The 23,167-nt window shown below is 41.3% G+C and overlaps 1 protein-coding gene across 1 annotated transcript in view; it reads left to right on the top strand.

Moving 5' to 3' along the window:
- The window catches only part of eepd1 (endonuclease/exonuclease/phosphatase family domain containing 1), a gene marked incomplete at its 5' end in the record, with an annotated part of 65,827 nt that overhangs the window by 35,677 nt on the left and 6,983 nt on the right, over nucleotides 1-23,167 (top strand). The window contains one exon of the mRNA XM_034165531.1: nucleotides 18,496-18,630. Within this exon, the coding sequence (XP_034021422.1) occupies nucleotides 18,496-18,630 (135 nt within the window). The remainder of the gene's footprint in view (nucleotides 1-18,495; nucleotides 18,631-23,167) is intronic.

Raw genomic sequence — 23,167 nt, 5'->3', positions numbered from 1 at the left:
CGCCAAAGCAGGGGCGAATCCAGATGGGATGGGGGCGTGGGGGAGGGATGTGCCCCCCCCCCCCACAACAGCCCTAGATTAAAGGTCCAGTTTTGAAGCCGTTTTTTTACTACAACTACTAATATTGCTTAAAATAATAATAATTTCGACAAGTAAAATGTTTAGAGAGAATTTAAATGTTAGAAAAATGTTAGAATTTAATAGTTACATTTATAAACAATGTAGGTTAGAAATTGCAGGTTTTACTGTTACAGTGCTGTCAACAGTTAAATATGAGGTCAAGAAAGAGGTCTTTATTTTACTTTTATAAAACAAGTATTTATTTTCACTGAAGTCAAGAAAGGGTGACTATAAAGTGAGTTTTGGCAAAACAGGTATCATTGTCATGTTGACATGGGTTGTTGTCGGCAGCTGGGAAAAGTAACTAAAAAAGTAACTAGTAATCTAACTTAGTTACTTTTACAATTGAGTAATCAGTAAAGTAACTAAGTTACTTTTTCAAGGAGTAATCAGTAATCAGATTACTTTTTCAAAGTAACTGTGGCAACATTGCTCATGAGTAACAAATGTGTCCCTAATAAACTATTTGATCATTGTTCATATCCTCAAAATGTCAGTAAACTATTAATTTCCTTGTATATTTGTAAATAAAATGTAAATATTCCTGGTTGTGGTTTATTGTGTTCATCCCTGGTTCTCAAGACCAGGCACCTAAGTGGCTCTAGTCTACTCTTTTCTACTCTCCTGTTTTACTCTTCCTTTTTAGATATTTAGATATACCTTTGTGTACTGGCATAGTTCCACCTTAGAATTGGAATATAATATATAAGATATACTTTAATGAATTTTCATGTAGCTACTTAACTTCCAGTTCTGTGCTTGGTGGTTTCATTACCCCGGCAGACTGGTTTAGCTTAAGTTTTGATATGACATGTTTATTCATGCTTGGTAATCTTCATATATGTTCCATATACTGTTTGTATATTATATACTTATTTCTAGCTATTCTTACTTTTTTTTTCCTAGCTATTAATAATTTTCTATACTTTTCTGATATTACGATAACTACGTATAATAATAGTCCTATAATATATTTTTACCCTGTCCCTCATACATTAGTTACTATATATGATAGCTACTTTTAATATAGGGCGGTCACTAGCCCTAAACACCAAGGTGATGGACTCTTACCCTGGCCCCTTAAACAAGGGTTTAAATATCATGATGGCTACGTATAAGAGGGGGCGGTCACTAGCCCGGCAAACCAAGGTGATGGACTCATACTTTAGTCCCTTAAAGGAGGGTATACCTCTTATTTCCAACTCGTCCTGTAATTATGATGTTACATCCCCAAACCCTACCTTGGTAGGAAGGGATGTGACCGATGCTATAGAGGACACCAGAGTTGGTAAATGTGGTAGTAGTAAATGTAAAACTTGCAAATACATAGTAGAAGGAAATAACTTCGGGAGTAACACTACAGGTAGACAATACAAGGTTAGCTCACGAGAAACAAAAATGACATGCAACACAAAAAATATAATTTACTTGATTAGCTGCGAAAAATGTGGTATCCAATACGTAGGAGAAACTAGCCAAACACTTAGGAGCAGAATGAACAACCATAGACAGAGGCTTAATAAAATGTGTAGATTATTTTTATACCAACACTTTTGCTCATATGGTCATAATGTAGATGACATAGAGGTTATGCCTATAGAGGAAGTATTTTTGGAAGAGGGTGAATGCTTTAGTTTAGCCTCTAAATGATTACAAAGGGAGGAATACTGGTACAAAGAACTAGCCACAATTTATCCAGATGGGCTTAGTGACAATGTCAAAAAACTAGGTTATTAGGCTATTTTTTTTTACCAAAAAACAACGCAAGTTCAAAAAACGATCCGGTAAGCGCAATAGACAACATGCAACTACAGATTAAAGACTAAAGACAGATTTAGAACTTAGATTAAAAGAACTAGTTAACAATTACAATAGACCTGGGTTAGTACATGAACTTATCACACTCATTTTTTCAGTTCTACAACAAAAACTTGGCATCCTAACAGCTTTAGCTAATATTATACTTTCAGAACAAAGATTACCTAACTATATTCAACTTGTCATAAAAAATTTAGCTAACTTTAGGTTAGGTTTACAAAAAAGGAAAAAACTACAACAACCAAAGATGATGATAAATCTTCTTGAAAATTCCTTTTCACAACAAAGGCACTGAAATGATCAAACTATCACAGATTCTACATAGCAAACCAATCCAAAAAACTATACCAAATTTCATCAATAATACCCCCCCATTATTAGCTATTCATATACTAAATCTATAGCTGGTAAAGTTTTTAATTTCAAACAAAGCATAAAAAATTTGAAAATTTGACTTTGAATTAGGTACTACAAACCTTAACTGTGATTGCGACTCGTCTAATTTCAAATATGAGCCAACAGGACATATAATAACCGGTAATCTCAGAATAATTGAGAACAGGAAGCTTAGAAAATTACTTAGTAAAGGACCGTCATTTAAATCAAATCAAATCAATTTTATTTATATAGCGCCAAATCACAACAAACAGTTGCCCCAAGGTGCTTTATATTGTAAGGCAAAAGCCATACAATAATTACAGAAAAACCCCAACGGTCAAAACGACCCCCTGTGAGCAAGCACTTGGCGACAGTGGGAAGGAAAAACAACCTTAACAGGAAGAAACCTCCAGCAGAACAAGGCTCAGGGAGGGGCAGTGTTCTGCTGGGACTGGTTGGGGCTGAGGGGCACCTGATCCAGCCCTAATTATAAGCTTTAGCAAAAAGGAAAGTTTTAAACCTAATCTTAAAAGTAGAGAGGGTGTCTGTCTCCCTGATCCGAATTGGGAGCTGGTTCCACAGGAGAGGAGCCTGAAAGCTGAAGGCTCTGCCTCCCATTCTACTCTTACAAACCCTAGGAACTACAAGTAAGCCTGCAGTCTGAGAGCGAAGCGCTCTATTGGGGTGATATGGTACTATGAGGTCCCTAAGATAAGATGGGACCTGGTTATTCAAAACCTTATAAGTAAGAAGAAGAATTTTAAATTCTATTCTAGAATTAACAGGAAGCCAATGAAGAGAGGCCAATATGGGTGAAATATGCTCTCTCCTTCTAGTCCCTGTCAGTACTCTAGCTGCAGCATTTTGAATTAACTGAAGGCTTTTCAGGAAACTTTTAGGACAACCTGATAATAATGAATTACAATAGTCCAGCCTAGAGGAAATAAATGCATGAATTACTTTTTCAGCATCACTCTGAGACAAGACCTTTCTAATTTTAGAGATATTGCGCAAATGCAAAAAAGGAGTCCTACATATTTGTTTAATATGCGCTTTGAATGACATATCCTGATCAAAAATGACTCTAAGATTTCTCACAGTATTACTGGAGGTCAAAGTAATGCCATCCAGAGTAAGGATCTGGTTAGACACCATGTTTCTAAGATTTGTGGGGCCAAGTAAAATAACTTCAGTTTCATCTGAATTTAAAAGCAGGAAATTAGAGGTCATCCATGTCTTTATGTCTGCAAGACATTCTTGCAGTTTAACTAATTGGTGTGTGTCCTCTGGCTTCATGGATAGATAAAGCTGGGTATCATCTGCATAACAATGAAAATTTAAGCAATGCTTTCTAATAATACTGCCTAAGGGAAGCATGTATAAAGTGAAAAAATTGGTCCTAGCACAGAACCTTGTGGAACTCCATAATTAACCTTAGTCTGTGAAGAAGACTCCCCATTTACATGAACAAATTGTAATCTATTAGATAAATATGATTCAAACCACCGCAGCGCAGTGCCTTTAATACCTATAGCATGCTCTAATCTCTGTAATAAAATTTTGTGGTCAACAGTATCAAAAGCAGCACTGAGGTCTAACAGAACAAGCACAGAGATGAGTCCACTGTCTGAGGCCATAAGAAGATCATTTGTAACCTTCACTAATGCTGTTTCTGTACTATGATGAATTCTAAAACCTGACTGAAACTCTTCAAATAGACCATTCCTCTGCAGATGATCAGTTAGCTGTTTTACAACTACCCTTTCAAGAATTTTTGAGAGAAAAGGAAGGTTGGAGATTGGCCTATAATTAGCTAAGATAGCTGGGTCAAGTGATGGCTTTTTAAGTAATGGTTTAATTACTGCCACCTTAAAAGCCTGTGGTACATAGCCAACTAATAAAGATAGATTGATCATATTTAAGATCGAAGCATTAATTAATGGTAGGGCTTCCTTGAGCAGCCTGGTAGGAATGGGGTCTAATAGACATGTTGATGGTTTGGAGGAAGTAACTAATGAAAATAACTCAGACAGAACAATCGGAGAGAAAGAGTCTAACCAAATACCATCATTACTGAAAGCAGCCAAAGATAACGATATGTCTTTGGGATGGTTATGAATAATTTTTTCTCTAATAGTTAAAATTTTATTAGCAAAGAAAGTCATGAAGTCGTTACTAGTTAAAGGAATACTCGGCTCAATAGAGCTCTGACTCTTTGTCAGCCTGGCTACAGTGCTGAAAAGAAACCTGGGATTGTTCTTATTCTCTTCAATTAGTGATGAGTAGTAAGATGTCCTAGCTTTACGGAGGGCTTTTTTATAGAGCAACAGACTCTTTTTCCAGGCTAAGTGAAGATCTTCTAAATTAGTGAGACGCCATTTCCTCTTCAACTTACGGGTTATCTGCTTTAAGCTGCGGGTTTGTGAGTTATACCACGGAGTCAGGCACTTCTGATTTAAGGCTCTCTTTTTCAGAGGAGCTACAGCATCCAAAGTTGTGCTCATTGAGGATGTAAAACTATTGACGAGATAATCTATCTCACTCACACAGTTTAGGTAGCTACTCTGCACTGTGTTGGTATATGGCATTGGAGAACATAACGAAGAAGGAATCATATCCTTAAACCTAGTTACAGCGCTTTCCGAAAGACTTCTACTGTAATGAAACTTATTCCCCACTGCTGGGTAGTCCATTAAAGTAAATGTAAATGTTAAGAAATGATCAGACAGAAGGGGGTTTTCAGGGAATACTGTTAAGTCTTCAATTTCCATACCATAAGTCAGAACAAGATTTCAAGTATGGTTAAAGTGGTGGGTGGACTCATTTACATTTTGAGCGAAGCCAATTGAGTCTAATAATAGATTAAATGCAGTGTTGAGGCTGTCATTCTCAGCATCTATGTGGATGTTAAAATCGCCCACTAGAGAACAATTTAGAGAACAAAATAATATTAACTGGGACACAAACCTCATAATAGTTAAAAAAGCCATTAAGGATTACAAAAAATGTTGGGCTAAAAAAGAAAAAGTAGATACTAGAACATTGGACAAATGGGAAGGCCGAGTATTAGAAAAAGTCCAAATTAAGATAGATAGACTGAGGAAAAAAGGAAAAATCCATATAAAAAACATACTATCAGACAAGGTTTGCCTAGAATACCTAAATAACTTTCAAAGACATTTTGTTTTAATACCAGCAGATAAAGCCAGCAACATATCCTAATAGTTTGCAAAAAAAATATTACTTACATGTAGTTTTAAAGGAACTCAACACTAGTGTTGGGAATAACCCACAAACATATATGTCTTATAATAATCACACAGAAGATATTATTACAAAACACCAAGAATTTATGACTAAATATAACATTAAAATTACTAACGATATGAAACAATTACCATCCTTCTACTGGCTTCCAAAAATGCATAAAAATCCAATAGGTAGTAGATTTATAGCAGCCTCTAATGCATGTACTACTAAACCATTATCCCAACTACTAACCTCTAGCCTTAAATTAGTTACAAAACATTTCAAACAATACTGCGAAGGCATAGCTCGTAACACTGAAAAGTTTTTTTTGCTGAAAAGTTAACTCTGTGGACTTTTGAGCCAGCCATCAGCCATCTTTGTACTCCTCATAGAAGCTGTGTGATGATGTGTGCAATATGAGTGTCCAATCGGAATTGGTTCACCGTCACATGGTTTTCCAAACTCCAATTGTAGGGCAGATTTACCTCACGTGAAAAGCCAAAGATCGTTTTCAGGAGTGATATGTTACTAGTTGGCCCGTTTGAATAGCCCCCTGGGTGCTCCAATGAGTACATACTATTAGTACATAGTCAGTGTGCCCTGCGCCATTACGCACAGCGATCAGTGAAAGCAGGAGCACACGGAGAGCCTCTGATGACAATCTCACATGCTCAAACAAAGAGTGTGTAACTATCACTATTGCTCCACTAGTTTGCATGTGAATGTTACTGGATAACTCTGTGGCTTTCTCTGCGTAAAGCACTGTTTACCATATCAGTGGACAACAAAACGCATAGACCATTTTCTATATATTGTTCAAAATGTGCATTTGTGTTTATTGTTTGAACCTTTTTGTTGTACAGTCTTTCACACAAGACCTCAAATTACCTTTATAAAGTGTCAAAACAGTTGTTTATTATAGTTTGCTGTGTATTTTGAATAAATGTGTGTGGAAAATTATTATTTTTTAATTTATTTTTTCCTTGCCTATTTTTGATTGTAAACCTTTATTACACTTTGCTATTGCTGTTGTGAACCTTTATTACACTTATAAAACACAACAAAAACATATATATTCTGAAAGCACAGGTTGTCCTGAACAAAACAGACATAAAACTTGATTGTGGGATGCAGGGAGAGCTGTTAACAGCAATAATAAAACATTTATGCCAGGCGAGTGAACTGTCCAAAAAATGCCCTCGGACCCCAGAGGGTTACATAACCCTAATTTTGAGAATGAAATTAAAAATATTTATCCATCAGAATTAGAACTAAAAAAAGACTACAGAAAACAATAAAAAACTATCAGATATAGAGTTGAGCATTATAGAGAGAAAGTTTAGAACAGCCGTTTTCGACAAACGGGATGATTTTAACTTTCATATTGTAAAATTTCCTTGTATGAGTAGTAACATACCGAGTAAACCTACATACGGTGTTTACACCTCTCAATTAGTCAGAATTGGTCGCATCTGTGATAATTACCAAAGTTTTTCCGCTAGACACCATAAACTTACTAGTAGATTAGTTAAACAAGGGTTTCTATATAACAAATTGGTTCTTCAGTTCAAAAGATTTTTTAATAGACATCAAGAAATAATATCTGTTTGGGGTTCCCATTAAAAAACATGTAGAAGATGGAATTTCTGCTACCTAGATTAGCTAACCATAACCTAACAAATAGGGTAAACCTAAAACCTATAACATATTATATCTGAGCCTTTGTTTATACAGTTATACTACTACAATTACAGCTTAGCCTATTAGCTATTAATTATCTAATAAGCTGCCTCACCCTCATTCACCTTATATATATATATATACACACACACACACACACACACACACAGTGAGGAAAATAAGTATTTGAACACCCTGCAGATTTGCAAGTTCTCCCACTTAGAAATCATGCAGGGGTCTGAAATTTTCATCTTAGGTGCATGTCCACTGTGAGAGACATAATCTTAAAAAAAAAAAAAAAAAAATCTGGAAATCACAATGTATGATTTTTTTTTAATAATTTATTTGTATGTTACTGCTGCAAATAAGTATTTGATCACCTACCAACCAGCAAGCATTCTGTCTCTCACAGACCTGTTAATTTTTCTTTAAGAAGCCCTCTTATTCTGCACTCTTTACCTGTATTAATTGCACCTGTTTGAACTTGTTACCTGTATAAAAGACACCTGTTCACACACTCAATCACACTCCAACCTGTCCACCATAGCCAAGACCAAAGAGCTGTCTAAGGACACCAGGGACAAAACTGTAGACCTGCACAAGGCTGGGATGGACTACAGGACAACAGGCAAGCAACTTGGTAGAAGACAACAACTGTTATGATTATTTAGTAGAAAGTGGAAGAAACACAAGATGACAATCTCCCTCGGTCTGGGATTCCATGCAAGATCTCACTTTGTGGGGTAAGGATGATTCTGAGACAGCTCAGAACTACACAGGAGGACCTGGTCAATGACCTGAAGAGAGCTGGGACCACAGTCACAAAGATTACATTAGTAACACATGATGCTGTCATGGTTTAAAATCCTGCAGGGCAGCAAGGTCCCCCTGCTCAAGCCAGCACATGTCCAGGCCCATTTGAAGTTCACCAGTGACCATCTGGATGATCCAGAGGAGGCATGGGAGAAGGTCATGTGGTCAGATGAGACCAGAATAGAGCTTTTTGGAATCAACTCCACTTACCATATTTAGAGGATGAGAACAACCCCAAGAAAACCATCCCAACCGTGAAGCATGGGGGTGGAAACATCATACTCTGGGGGTGCTCTTCTGTAAAGGGGACAGGACGACTGCACCGTATTGAAGGGAGGAGGGATGGGGTCATGTATTGCGAGATTTTGGCAAACAACCTCCTTCCCTCAGTAACAGCATTGAAGATGGGTCATGGCTGGGTCTTCCAGCATGACAATGACCCCAAACACACAGCCAGGGGAACTAAGGAGTGGCTCCGTAAGAAGCATTTCAAGGTCCTGGAGTGGCCTGGCCAGTCTCCAGACCTGAACTCAATAGAAAATCTTTGGAGGGAGCTGAAACTCCAAACCTGAAAGATCTAGAGAAGATCTGTATGGAGGAGTGGACCAAAATCCCTGCTGTAGTGTGTGAAAACCTGGTGAAAAACTACAGGAAACGTTTGACCTCTGTAATTGCAAACAAAGGCTACTGTACCAAATATTAACATTGATTTTCACAGGTGTTCAAATACTTATTTGCAGCAGTAACATACAAATAAATGATTAAAAAATACATTGTGATTTCCGGATTTTTATTTTTTAGATTGTCTCTCACAGTGGACATGCACCTAAGATGAAAATTTGAGACCCCTCCATGATTTCTAAGTGGGAGAACTTGCAAAATCGCAGGGTGTTCAAATACTTATTTTCCTCACTATATATATATATATATATATATATATATATATATACACTCAACAAAATATAAACGCAACACTTTTGGTTTTGCTCCCATTTTGTATGAGATGAACTCGAAGATCTAAAACTTTTTCCACATACACAATATCACCATTTCCCTCAAATATTGTTCACAAACCAGTCTAAATCTGTGATAGTGAGCACTTCTCCTTTGCTGAGATAATCCATCCCACCTCACAGGTGTGCCATATCAAGATGCTGATTAGACACCATGATTAGTGCACAGGTGTGCCTTAGACTGCCCACAATAAAAGGCCACTCTGAAAGGTGCAGTTTTATCACACAGCACAATGCCACAGATGTCGCAAGATTTGAGGGAGCGTGCAATTAGCATGCTGACAGCAGGAATGTCAACCAGAGCTGTTGCTTGTGTATTGAATGTTCATTTCTCTACCATAAGCCATCTCCAAAGGTGTTTCAGAGAATTTGGCAGTACATCCAACCAGCCTCACAACCGCAGACCACGTGTAACCACACCAGCCCAGGACCTCCACATCCAGCATGTTCACCTCCAAGATCGTCTGAGACCAGCCACTCGGACAGCTGCTGAAACAATCGGTTTGCATAACCAAAGAATTTCTGCACAAACTGTCAGAAACCGTCTCAGGGAAGCTCATCTGCATGCTCGTCGTCCTCATCGGGGTCTCGACCTGACTCCAGTTCGTTGTCGTAACCGACTTGCGTGGGCAAATGCTCACATTCGCTGGTGTTTGGCACGTTGGAGAGGTGTTCTCTTCACGGATGAATCCTGGTTCACACTGTCCAGGGCAGATGGCAGACAGCGTGTGTGGGGTCGTGTGGGTGAGCGGTTTTCTGATGTCAATGTTGTGGATCGAGTGGCCCATGGTGGCGGTGGGGTTATGGTATGGGCAGGCGTCTGTTATGGACGAAGAACACAGGTGCATTTTATTGATGGCATTTTGAATGCACAGAGATACCGTGACGAGATCCTGAGGCCCATTGTTGTGCCATACATCCAAGAACATCACCTCATGTTGCAGCAGGATAATGCACGGCCCCATGTTGCAAGGATCTGTACACAATTCTTGGAAGCTGAAAATGTCCCAGTTCTTGCATGGCCGGCATACTCACCGGACATGTCACCCATTGAGCATGTTTGGGATGCTCTGGACCGCCGTATACGACAGCGTGTACCAATTCCTGCCAATATCCAGCAACTTCGTACAGCCATTGAAGAGGAGTGGACCAACATTCCACAGGCCACAATTAACAACCTGATCAACTCTATGCGAAGGAGATGTGGTCACACCAGATACTGACTGGTATCCCCCCCAATAAAACAAAACTGCACCTTTCAGAGTGGCCTTTTATTGTGGGCAGTCTAAGGCACACCTGTGCACTAATCATGGTGTCTAATCAGCATCTTGATATGGCACACCTGTGAGGTGGGATGGATTATCTCAGCAAAGGAGAAGTGCTCACTATCACAGATTTAGACTGGTTTGTGAACAATATTTGAGGGAAATGGTGATATTGTGTATGTGGAAAAAGTTTTAGATCTTTGAGTTCATCTCATACAAAATGGGAGCAAAACCAAAAGTATTGCATTTATATTTTTGTTGAGTGTATATACACACACACATTATACACGCCAGTTTAATGTTTAATGCTTTAAGTGGTTACTGGGATGATCAGCTGTAATTACATGTGTTCCCCCCTTTTTAATATTATTATATTTAAGTAAATATTGGATGAGTGGGTTACAATTAGTTATACCTAACAGCTAACGTTAGCTTATCTAGCCAGCCTTAGCAACGCTCATCATAGCTTACAAAATAGTTGATTCTTTTATGTTTGATAACCCACATGAATTCATACTTTTGCCCACATTTATTTTATATGAATTTGTTAATACCGTTACTGTAGGTTTAACTACGCTATTATAATTTATACACTAATTACCATTTTTGTTCATCGTGTTAGCTTGCTGGGTACGGTTGGCTTATTCACGCCTAATCTAGCTCTTCTACCATAACTCGCTTATTTTCGCCATTTACAATTCTATTTTACATGGTGTAGATTTTTAATGATTCATCAGTTTGTGTTCCTCTAAAGACATCAACATATACAACCCCTGGCAAAAATTGTGGAATCATCGGCCTCGGAGGATGTTCATTCAGTTGTTTAGTAGAAAAAAAAGCAGATCACAGACATGACACAAAACTAAAGTCATTTCAAATGGCAACTTTCTGGCTTTAAGAAACACTATAAGAAATCGGGGAAAAAAATTGTGGCAGTCAGTAACGGTTACTTTTTTAGACCAAGCAGAGGGGAAAAAAAATATGGAATCACTCAATTCTGAGGAAAAAATGATGGAATCATGAAAAACAAAAGAACGCTCCAACACATCACTAGTATTTTGTTGCACCACCTCTGGCTTTTATAACAGCTTGCAGTCTGTGAGGCATGGACTTAATCATCCCCCAACATCCTTTCAATTGATGGGATAAGAAAAGTGTCCAAAATATCAACGTAAACTTGTGCATTTATTGATGATGTAATGACAGCCATCTCCCCAGTGCCTTTACCTGACATGCAGCCCCATATCATCAATGACTGTGGAAATTTACATGTTCTCTTCAGGCAGTCATCTTTATAAATCTTATTGGAACGGCACCAAACAAAAGTTCCAGCATCATCACCTTGCCCAATGCAGATTCCAGATTCATCACTGAATATGACTTTCATCCAGTCATCCACAGTCCACGATTGCTTTCCCTTAGCCCATTGTAACCTTGTTTTTTTCTGTTTAGGTGTTAATGATGGCTTTCGTTCAGCTTTTCTGTATGTAAATCCCATTTCCTTTAGGCGGTTTCTTACAGTTCGGTCACAGATGTTGACTCCAGTTTCCTCCCATTCGTTTCTCATTTGTTTTGTTGTGCATTTTCGATTTTTGAGACATATTGCTTTAAGTTTTCTGTCTTGACGCTTTGATGTCTTCCTTGGTCTACCAGTATGTTTGCCTTTAACAACCTTCCCATGTTGTTTGTATTTGGTCCAGAGTTTAGACACAGCTGACTGTGAACAACCAACATCTTTTGCAACATTGCAGTTCTTAGGTTTCCATTTGATAGCATAATGATTATACTTTTTATTTTCCTATAGAGGGTTTTCATGTAACGTATCTGTTGTGAAAGTGTAGTGACACGGACCCACAACAGGGGGCGCAAATGAACGGTCAATAGATGAGCCAAAAAGTAACAATTTAATGTTGTGAAGGTGCACAACGAATACACAGACAATCTCAGAATATGATAACAGTCAATCCACAAAGGTGACGTGTGGGCAGGCTCGAGGATAGAAGACGTCTGTCCTGAGAAGAGCCGGAACCACACGATTTCCGCCGCCACCGAACCTGGTGAATACTGGAGCCGCCAAGTCCCCAATTCCCAGGTGATCACCGTCCCCGACTGTCGGATCTGGTACTGCCGGCGAAGAACAAAGACAGTCAAGTGTGGGTGTGTGTACACCCCGTAACAACAACGGTGGGAATGCCACCTCCACCTCTCACTCAATATTCTGATGAGTATGCAGTGATCCCTCAGAGGAAAAGAGTGCCGTCCTGCACTCACTCAGCTTCCACAAAACAAGGGACCGGTACGCCTGCAAACACTCACAATATACAGATTATAAGTTAAACACAAATGGCTGAGGATATTCTGTATTACGACGCAGTGGCCGCAGTGTTACGCTACGTGCATTTGGCGAACAATTGCAGAAGCTTCTGCGTCGGTGTGAAGAAGCCTCACGGCACCGTGGTGCTGAGAGAGATCCGTCGCTACCAGAAATCCGCTCCCAGAATTTTATTTTATTTTATTCGGCAATAAAATTATATAAGAATACATAAAAATACTGCCAAGGATAACACAAGAATGCTTCCAATACGGATGCTTATTTGCATTGTGGTCCTCACCGAGCTGCTGATCCACAAGCTGCCCTTCTAGCGCCTGGTGAGAGAAATCGCTCAGGACTTCAAGACGACCTCCGCTTTCAGAGCTCCGCTGTGATGCTCTGCAGGAGGCCGGCGAGGCTGACCTGGTTGGCAGCTTCCTCGTTCACAATATCGCAGTGTGACACTGTCGGCCAGTTTGTTACATCACCACTAAATTCACTATCTGGTATAAGATACGGATCCACTGAACCAACTGCTACACATCTATCATGATAAATAGCTTTATCTCGAGGATTTAAAGCCTCGTAATAACCGTACATTCTCTCCAATTTTCTATCACGCACCAGCCTCCTTGTAATCCAGAATGGAGACGGCACCTGTCCTGCGTGACTGGTCGTGATCGGTCACATGATTGAAAACCCTCTATAGTATGCTAACAAAGTAAATTTAGATAGATACCAGTACACTCACACACTCCCAGCTTCTGATTCTACAGCTTAGCCTACTAACTATATTTAATTTCACTACTAGTCTACATACTAATTACCTTTACTACAATCTTCTCCTGTGATGTCTTATCTTTCTTATGTCTTATTACTTTATATACCTTTTTCTTGAGCTGCTTGGGTGGGTAGGGAGAGTTCCCATGGGATAAAAAAGCTTTTCAACCTACCATCCCTGGTTCTCAAGACCAGGCACCTAAGTGGCTCTACTCTACTCTTTTCTACTCCTATTTTACTTTTCCTTTTTAGATGTTTAGATATACGAGGTCTGTTAGAAAAGTATCCGACCTTATTATTTTTTAAAGGAGATTTTGTAATGAAAGACGTGCGGACGGATTCGCGTGTCGGCACCCAGCCGCTCATCGTGCGGCGCCACAGCAAAACACCTCCGTTGGAAGCCTTACAGGACAAGTTTGAACATGCCCAGCTGTTAAACAATTTCTCGGATACTCACTCGACTGAAAGCCATCGAAAACCGCCTGAATCTTACGAATGGTTATCAACACGGAGGCGTTTTGCTGTGGCACCGCACCATGAGCGGCTGGGTGCCGACGCACAAATCCGTCCACACATCTTTCATTACAAAATCTCCTTTAACAGTGGAATGTCCGGATAAACTGCTGATCCCGACCACTTCTGAAACTTCTCTGTTCTCTCACGACGTCCTGGGTCAACAGAGGCTTAAATTTGGAAGTTTTCACCCCGAAACAGGCTGACGACGGCGGCTCGGGGCGTGGTCCAGCGCGGTGGGCTGTCCTTAAAGCGATAGTAACACTCCTTAATCTCTCATCAGCCGTTAAAATTTTCACCGAAAACCATCTGAATTTCTCAAATGGTGTCCACTTGGATGTGCCTTACAGTTTCTGAAAAAATTTTGATCAAGCAAAGCGCCAGTCTCTCAGGAAGTAGTCAGACAAAGGAATTCCGACTGGAGGGGTGGACCAGTGCTCACTCAAAGCCTGCCCACAGGAGAATGACGCAACTGACAGGCATGAAAAAACTCACGCATGCTCACGAGGGTTCAAGCTTGTCTGATGTGGAACCAGCTCCCAATTCAGATCAGGGAGACAGACACCCTCTCTACTTTTAAGATTGGGCTTAAAACTTTCCTTTTTGCTAAAGCTTATAGTTAGGGCTGGATCAGGTGACCCTGAACCATCCCTTAGTTATGCTGCTATAGACGTAGACTAGCAGTCTACGTCTATAGCAGGTTAGTTATACCTGGTTCTGCTGGAGGTTTCTTCCTGTTAAAAGGGAGTTTTTCCTTCCCACTGTGGCCAAGTGCTTGCTCATAGGGGGTCGTTTTGACCGTTGGGGTTTTTCATAATTATTGTATGGCCTTGCCTTACAATATGGAGCGCCTTGGGGCAACTGTTTGTTGTGATTTGGCGCTATATAAGAAAAAAGTTGAGTTGAGTTATAAGGTTTTGAATAATCAGGTCCCATCTTATCTTAGGGACCTCGTAGTACCATATCACCCCAATAGAGCGCTTCGCTCTCAGACTGCAAGCTTACTTGTAGTTCCTAGGGTTTGTAAGAGTAGAATGGGAGGCAGAGCCTTCAGCTTTCAGGCTCCTCTCCTGTGGAACCAGCTCCCAATTCAGATCAGGGAGACAGACACCCTCTCTACTTTTAAGATTAGGCTTAAAACTTTCCTTTTTGCTAAAGCTTATAGTTAGGGCTGGATCAGGTGACCCTAAACCATCCCTTAGTTATGCTGCTATAGACGTAGACTGCTGGGGGGTTCCCATGATGCACTGTTTCTTTCTCTTTTTGCTCTGTATGCACCACTCTGCATTTAATCATTAGTGATCGATCTCTGCTCCCCTCCACAGCATGTCTTTTTCCTGGTTCTCTCCCTCAGCCCCAACCAGTCCCAGCAGAGGACTGCCCCTCCCTGAGCCTGGTTCTGCTGGAGGTTTCTTCCTGTTAAAGGGGAGTTTTTCCTTCCCACTGTGGCTAAGTGCTTGCTCACAGGGGGTCGTTTTGACCGTTGGGGTTTTACATAATTATTTTATGGCCTTGCCTTACAATATAAAGCGCCTTGGGGCAACTGTTTGTTGTGATTTGGCGCTATATAAAAAAACTGATTGACTGATTGATTGATGTAATCGCGTGATTCAAAAAGTCAGTTTTTTTTCTAATAGACCTCGTACCTTTGTATACTGGCGTAGTTCCACCTTAGAATTGGAATATAATATATAAGATATACCTTACTGAATTTTTACCTTACTGAATGTTACGACTTTCATATTTGAGTTTAAAGTTCCTGGTCTTTAAAACTAGGTGGTGCCCTACTTTGAGGTAATTAAATTTATTCCAAATAATTATTACATCTTAACATTGTTAATTATTTTGGTGACCCGCTAGTGAGGTCCAGTCCAATTTAATTCAGTTTTGGATCTTAATAATTCTACTTGCTACGGCTAATGCGCTGCCATGTGTGACCAATGTTTAACAACTGCCAACTATTACTTTTCATTTATGCTATACATATTATGGTGCCACTTTGTGAGGTGCCATTTATCTAAAAATTATTCCTAAATAATTATTAAATTATTTAAATTCACTACCTCAGTTAAGATCTTCGACCTCAGCGTGAATAGTTTTGTCTTCTTAACATCAACCTACAGAAGGTTCTGCCACTTTCCTGGTGCCCTTTCAACAGCGTGACCTTTCTGCACTTCACTCGTCCCGTCACGGAGCCACAGAGTCGCGCAACAATGAGTCACGCTGCTGTGTGTCCAAACTATAACTAAATGACAAATACTGTGAATGTGAGTTACGTTTGGCAGCTACAAGATGCAAATGTGTCCTCTTTTGTTTTTGTGGTTGTTACACACACACACGGGGATGAGGAAGTCCAGAAAAAAGTCCCCTCTAATGGCTGCTGTGGTCTGATTAATGATTAATTAATTAATGATCAGTTATCAGTAATGATCTATAGTTGGGCAGACGTTTTGTCTGCATGATTCAGGGCGGCTGAGTGTGAGAGCAGGACAAGTCGAGCTGATGATGATCACATTAGACAGCGGTGTGTATCTTCTAAAAATACGCTGAAGGTTTCAGCTTTATTGGCGACACAACAGAAGTGAGCTGATCGTGGCAGGAAGGCGGGCACTCGTCGGGTGGCATGCTGCTCCATTACGACTCAGTAAATCAAAAGAGAAACGTAGAAAAATAAGCACTAGTTTCCAAGCTCAGCAACACGGACAACAAGGTACAAAAAGCACAGTCCTCGGAGTTGAAGGAATAACGCTGGTCTGAATGTGCAGGGACCGTCAGCAAAATGCAGAAACAAAAACGGCCAATGTTTCACCAAACTCACTCCTGCTGGTTATTCTGCACGATGCATTAAAGTTGTGCATTTTGTTTTGAGTAAAGGCCCCTTCACACATAACACCAAGTTGGGCGAAAGAAGCAGAAACCAGCCAAAAAAACCGCAAACAAAAACGAAACGGGGAACCGCAAAACATTCCACCTCCTGTTGGGAGGGACACGCGGTCGGACAGGCATGCATGATACCGCGGTAACGGTTTTGTGCACGCTCTTACATGCGGACGAACACAGTGCGAGCATGTGGTTCATGTGGCACCACATTGTGCTCGCACAGCCGCGGAGCAGTTAGATGCTGGACATACGTACATAAATCAACAAAAATATGGAAACCAGAAATAATGTGAAGCACAGATTCAGAACATTAGAGGATCAATGAATGTACTGTTTAAATGTAATGCAGTCACGTTACTGATCACGAATCTGTTGTCACTGTAAAAAAAATAAATAACGCAATGCTAAAATACCCTCGGCCCTATGTTGGCTTCAGGTAAAAAGAAAACAATCTCTAATACTTAATTCCTGTTATGAGGAGTGGACAGTACAGGTCACCCTCTTGTTCCACATGACCCGTGGTCATGCACGTAAACAGGCAGCTGGAGTGACATGAATGAAGCCGTGCTCTCGGCACCGCGTATCCAGCGAGCGGCCGAAGGACACCGCGTCATATGGCCCATAACTCACGTGGTGGACGTGACAGTGTGTTCACATGATCATAGGGGGCGTCTCACATGGTGCAGCCACATGCAAAGGTGATATGTGTGTTTATATGTGTGCACTCAGACGTGTCGGCGGGCCCCATGTGATCTTGTCTGTACACAATTATCAGCACGAGGGCCCGCCCGAGTGTTGGTTCATGGTGGTGGGGAGGGGGTGTAACATACTCACATGCGACACGTGTGGCGGGGGGACACACTTGCATGACATATGTGTTGTTTGGTAACAGCAGACTCATGGGTCACTTAGACATTTGCACAGCGCAGCTCGAATATGGTCACCTGACTTTTACTTTCATGCCGGCTGCGCGAATAGCCCCGCCTTTTCTAGGTGCCCTGCGAGTGGTTTGGATGTTCATGGGTGGCACATAGATTCGGGCCAACACCTGCCGAGAGGAGGTCAAACGGGCACTCAGCATCTTTCGGCCGCTGGTGTGAAGGCTGCCTCGGTCGCGTCATTCAGCCACGGTGCGACGCGGGTGATGATTTCCTGCAGCATATCGTGCTGCGATGTCCAACCTGCGTACAACATGCCGTGCAAATGCTGCAAACACGATCAGCTGACAATGCGACCTCATCTTACCCGTCGTTGGAATGGGTTACAGGCGCGAGCAGCAAGCAAATATACGTAGAGTGCATGCGCTATGCACAAATGATTGTGGCAACAGCTGTTCGAGGCGGCTCCGATTTTTCACGAGTGGCATGCGATTCCTTGTTCATGCGCCAGTCGGCTTCAATCGTGTGAAGTGTGAAGGGGCCCTAAGGAGAGGCGGAGCCATGCAAATCAGCAGCACTGTGACTACTGGGCTGAAATATAGTCGTTTATGAAATGCGACATTATTCTTCAGGATGGTAATGATGAGCATCAACACAAACATCTCCTCAGATTGAAGGACTTCAGATAAAATCTGCTGTTTTATCTGCAAAAACTATTTAGATGAAAATAAATCCTTCAGGTTTTAACAGGTTAGTAAGAGTCATTTGTTAAATTTCCCATGATTCTCTGTTCTCAGCGAGCAAGTTACTCTGGATTTCTGTGGGACAGCTCATCCGGTATCGACCTGAAGGATGCAGCATTCCTGACACCTCCTGTCGTCAATGGCAACGGGAATCACAGCTCTCCCCGATTCTACCTGGCTCACTTTTCGGTAAATGATTGTTTTTATCTGATATATCAAGTTCGGCTCACACCCTGACCCTGCACCGTGACTCTGCACTGTGACTGTACCCTGCACTGTGACTCTAACCCTGCACCGTGGACTTTAACCCTGCACCGTGACTCTAACCCTGCTCCGTGACTCTGACCCTCCACCGTGGACTTTAACTCTGCACTGTGACTCTAACCCTGCACTGTGACTCTAACCCTGCACCATGGATTTTAACCCTGCACTGTGACTCTAACTCTGCACCGTGACTCTAACCCTGCACCATGGATTTTAACCCTGCACTGTGACTCTAACTCTGCACCGTGACTCTAACCCTGCACCGTGACTCTAACCCTGCACCCTAACCCTGCACCGTGACTCTAACCCTGCACTGTGACTCTAACCCTGCACTGTGCACACCTCGGCATGCTGCCCGCCACAGATCAGTACAACTTGGCAAACTTAGCTTAAACTCAGGCCACTTTTAAATAGGGATGTCCCGATCTGATCACATGATCGGAAATTGGGCCCGATCATGTGGTTTCAGACTTGATCGAAATCGGACGTTGCATCCCGATCAGGAATCCAATATAGATTTTATCCTCATTATTTTGATCAGCGCCATTTCAAGCTCATGACTGCAGATTAATGGGCCTTTCACGCGCTGGAAGCGTCAGAGGTGTCAAGAATCAGTCTAAAAAGCATTATTTTCAATAAGACATGTTGCTTTTTATAGACGACGCGACGCTTCTGACGGGAGCGAGCACTGCCGCGGTCAAAGTTCAACCCAACCTTTTTTTTTTTTTAATTGAACAAAAGAAAAAACATAAGTTCAACCGGACATTCTCGCACACGCGTGCAGCTGAAACCGATTCCAGAGGAGAAAAGGGAACAAGAGTTGTGCAGTGAATTTGTGAAGAAGAGATGGAATTGTAACCCGGACAGAGGTGGGGGGAGTTACACGCGCAAAGTTTCTTTGGCAGAACTGCTGTTTGTGTGTTTACGCGCTCAGCCTGACGCCTTGATGGAACGACAAGAGGATGATGGACACTTTCCCACCAAAACTCTTGCTCAGTCATCCTTCCGTGCGCAACAGGACCCGGTGCTGACCAAGTCCTCAGGACGACCATCTGTCATCTGATTAACAAAAAGAAAAAACCAAATTGTCCTGTGATTGTTTGTCTGCAAAACGGAGCGAGAGATGGTGTGCGCACAAGCGACGAGCGCACTCATCACATTTAGGAGCGCGTCTTAAAGAGTTTGTCTTCATTCACGTTCACTGCGCTGCTCTGAAATTGTTGAACACTGATAAAGCATCAGAGGGACACTGAGGACTGTCAGGACGCAAATGTAAGTTGGTTGTATTTTTCCTTTTACTTTTCAAGTTGACTTTTGAACTTTCGATGCTCTGAGCTGTGACGTAGCTTCGCGCTGTCCAATAGGAACGACGCGTCGGGCCAAAACACGGAAGAGTAGTGGCAGAAACCACTGATCTGTACAAAACAGAAACGTGTCACAGCACTGCTCATTTATAGAGCAGTTTTCTGAAGAAAAATCCTTGGAAATGTTTTTTGTTGTTGTTTGTTACCTCAAAATTTCTGATTACTGTTTTAAAAAGTTTAGAACACTTGTAATTAAAATATCTAAATCAATAAATGGTTCTTTAGAAACCTTTCATCTATAAATTAAAACCACCTGTTATTTCAGATGAGATAACTTCTTGTTTAACATAAGGAACCTTTGACATTTATTTTTAGACAAATAAAATAAAATGGCAATTTGTACATTTTTTTAAGTCTGGTAGATTATTACTTGATTGTTCAAGCTACCTCAAGGAGAAGTGCACTGTTTAAGTGATAAATAATAAAATAAGGTGATTAAAATGAAATTATTATATATTTAGCATTTGTTCATTGTTCATTCAGTTTTTTAAAGTATCAGATCGGGACTCAGTATCGACAGATACGCAAAATCAGATGACTCGGAATCAGATCGGGGCCAAAAAAAACCTGATCGGGACATCCCTAGTTTTAAACATGTTCAGTGATTTCTGGAGCTCAGTTGAACTCCTGGCTGCCTGAGCCACTGTGTAGGCTTGACGCACGTCGCCGTCCAATTTTCACACCAAACATGGAAAGCATTACTCTGGTGCCATCCAGAGGTTAGCATGGATGTGCTGAGTCCACTGAACTCTAAATGGGGGGATCCCTTTTCCTGACTTTTTCTGAGTGGTGTGCCTGCGCAGGATGACTCTGCTCCAAACGCGGCCAAGCAGGCGCTGTTCCGGGGTCGTGACATGAGGAGCACGTAGTTGTAGCTCAGCCAGTTTTGGCACCAAACGGAGCCAGATTTGGTCTTTAAATTAAAGGTGTTTAAAGGAGCTGCAGCCATAAACATGCAGAGACAATTAGGACGGAATGAATCATTGTCATTCAGAGTTCACAATATGATATTTACATGATTTTTTTTTTTTTTTTTAACCCGAGGCCATCAAATGTGGCCATCAGGTATTGTGAAGACTTTGCGTCTGTCTGTCTATCTGTCTTTGCTCTGCATAAGCCCAGTCCTGCTACTGCCAGACTCTGCAAATTCACAGGGAACATTCTTGAGACACAGACCTTGGACATGTTCAAAGATGACTAACTTTGACCTATTTTAAGAGGCTAAATCCACATTCTGTTCCTATTTTTACTGTGGTATGATCTTGCGGATGTAAGCGTAGTGACGTCATTTCCTGGTGTTGCTAACTGATAAGTTCGCTTAATTTTTGGCTAAATATAACACCGTTATCATATATTATGTAAAAGCTAATGAGAAAAAAACACTTCTCAATCTGGAAACGCTGTTTGTGTAATCTGATAACACCTCTAAAGTGATTTAGAGTGGTCAGACGGAAGCCACTCCTTAGTAAAAGGCACAAAACAGCAGCACCTGGAGTTTGACAAAAGGCACCTGAAGGACTCTCAGACCAGGAGAAACAAAATTCTCTGGTCTGATGAGACAAAGACTTAACTCTTTGGCATCATGTTTGGAGGAAACCAGGCACCATCCCTACAGTGAAGCATGGTGTTTTTTCAGCAGCAGGAACTGGGAGACTAGTCAGGATTGAGGGAAAGATGAATGCGGCAATGTACAGAGACATCCTGGATGAAAACCTGCTCCAGAGCGCTCTTGACCTCAGACTGGGGCGACGGTTCATCTTTCAGCAGGACAATGACCCTAAACACACAGCCAAGATATCAAAGGAGTGTCTTCAGGACAACTCTGTGAATGTCCTTGAGTGGACCAGCCAGAGCCCAGACCTGAATCCATCTGAACATCTCTGGAGAAATCTGAAAATGGCTGTGCATGGATGCTCCCCATCCAACCTGATGGAGCTTGAGAGGTGTTGCAAAGAGGAATGGACCAAACTGCCCAAAGATGGGTGCACCAAGCTTGTGGCATCATATTCAAGAAGACTTGAGGCTGGAATTGCTGCCAAAGGAGCATCAACAAAGTATTGAGCAAAGACTGTGAATACTCATGTACACGTGATTTCTGAGTTTTTTATGTTTTATCATGTTGTCATTATGGAGTGTTAACAGAATTCTGAGGGTAAAAAATGATTTGCTCTCTTTTGGAATAAGACTGTAACATAACAAAATGTAGAAAAAGTGAAGTGCTGTGAAAACTTTCCACATGTACTGTAAAGATAAGTCAGCATTTCCTTTGATGGCTCATAAATCAAATCAAATCAAATCAATTTTATTTATATAGCGCCAAATCACAACAAACAGTTGCCCCAAGGTGCTTTATATTGTAAGGCAAAAGCCATACAATAATTACAGAAAAACCCCAACGGTCAAAACGACCCCCTGTGAGCAAGCACTTGGCGACAGTGGGAAGGAAAAACTCCCTTTTAACAGGAAGAAACCTCCAGCAGAACCAGGCTCAGGGAGGGGCAGTCTTCTGCTGGGACTGGTTGGGGCTGAGGGAGAGAACCAAGAAAAAGACATGCTGTGGAGGGGAGCAGAGATCAATCACTAATGATTAAATGCAGAGTGGTGCATACAGAGCAAAAAGAGAAAGAAACACTCAGTGCATCATGGGAACCCCCCAGCAGTCTAAGTCTATAGCAGCATAACTAAGGGATGGTTCAGGGTCACCTGATCCAGCCCTAACTATAAGCTTTAGCAAAAAGGAAAGTTTTAAGCCTAATCTTAAAAGTAGAGAGGGTGTCTGTCTCCCTGATCTGAATTGGGAGCTGGTTCCACAGGAGAGGAGCCTGAAAGCTGAAGGCTCTGCCTCCCATTCTACTCTTACAAACCCTAGGAACTACAAGTAAGCCTGCAGTCTGAGAGCGAAGCGCTCTATTGGGGTGATATGGTACTATGAGGTCCCTAAGATAAGATGGGACCTGATTATTCAAAACCTTATAAGTAAGAAGAAGAATTTTAAATTCTATTCTAGAATTAACAGGAAGCCAATGAAGAGAGGCCAATATGGGTGAGATATGCTCTCTCCTTCTAGTCCCTGTCAGTACTCTAGCTGCAGCATTTTG

Source organism: Thalassophryne amazonica, unplaced genomic scaffold (genome assembly GCF_902500255.1).
Source record: "Thalassophryne amazonica unplaced genomic scaffold, fThaAma1.1, whole genome shotgun sequence".
NCBI lineage: Eukaryota > Metazoa > Chordata > Actinopteri > Batrachoidiformes > Batrachoididae > Thalassophryne > Thalassophryne amazonica.
This window is presented reverse-complemented; position numbering and strand designations above follow the sequence as displayed.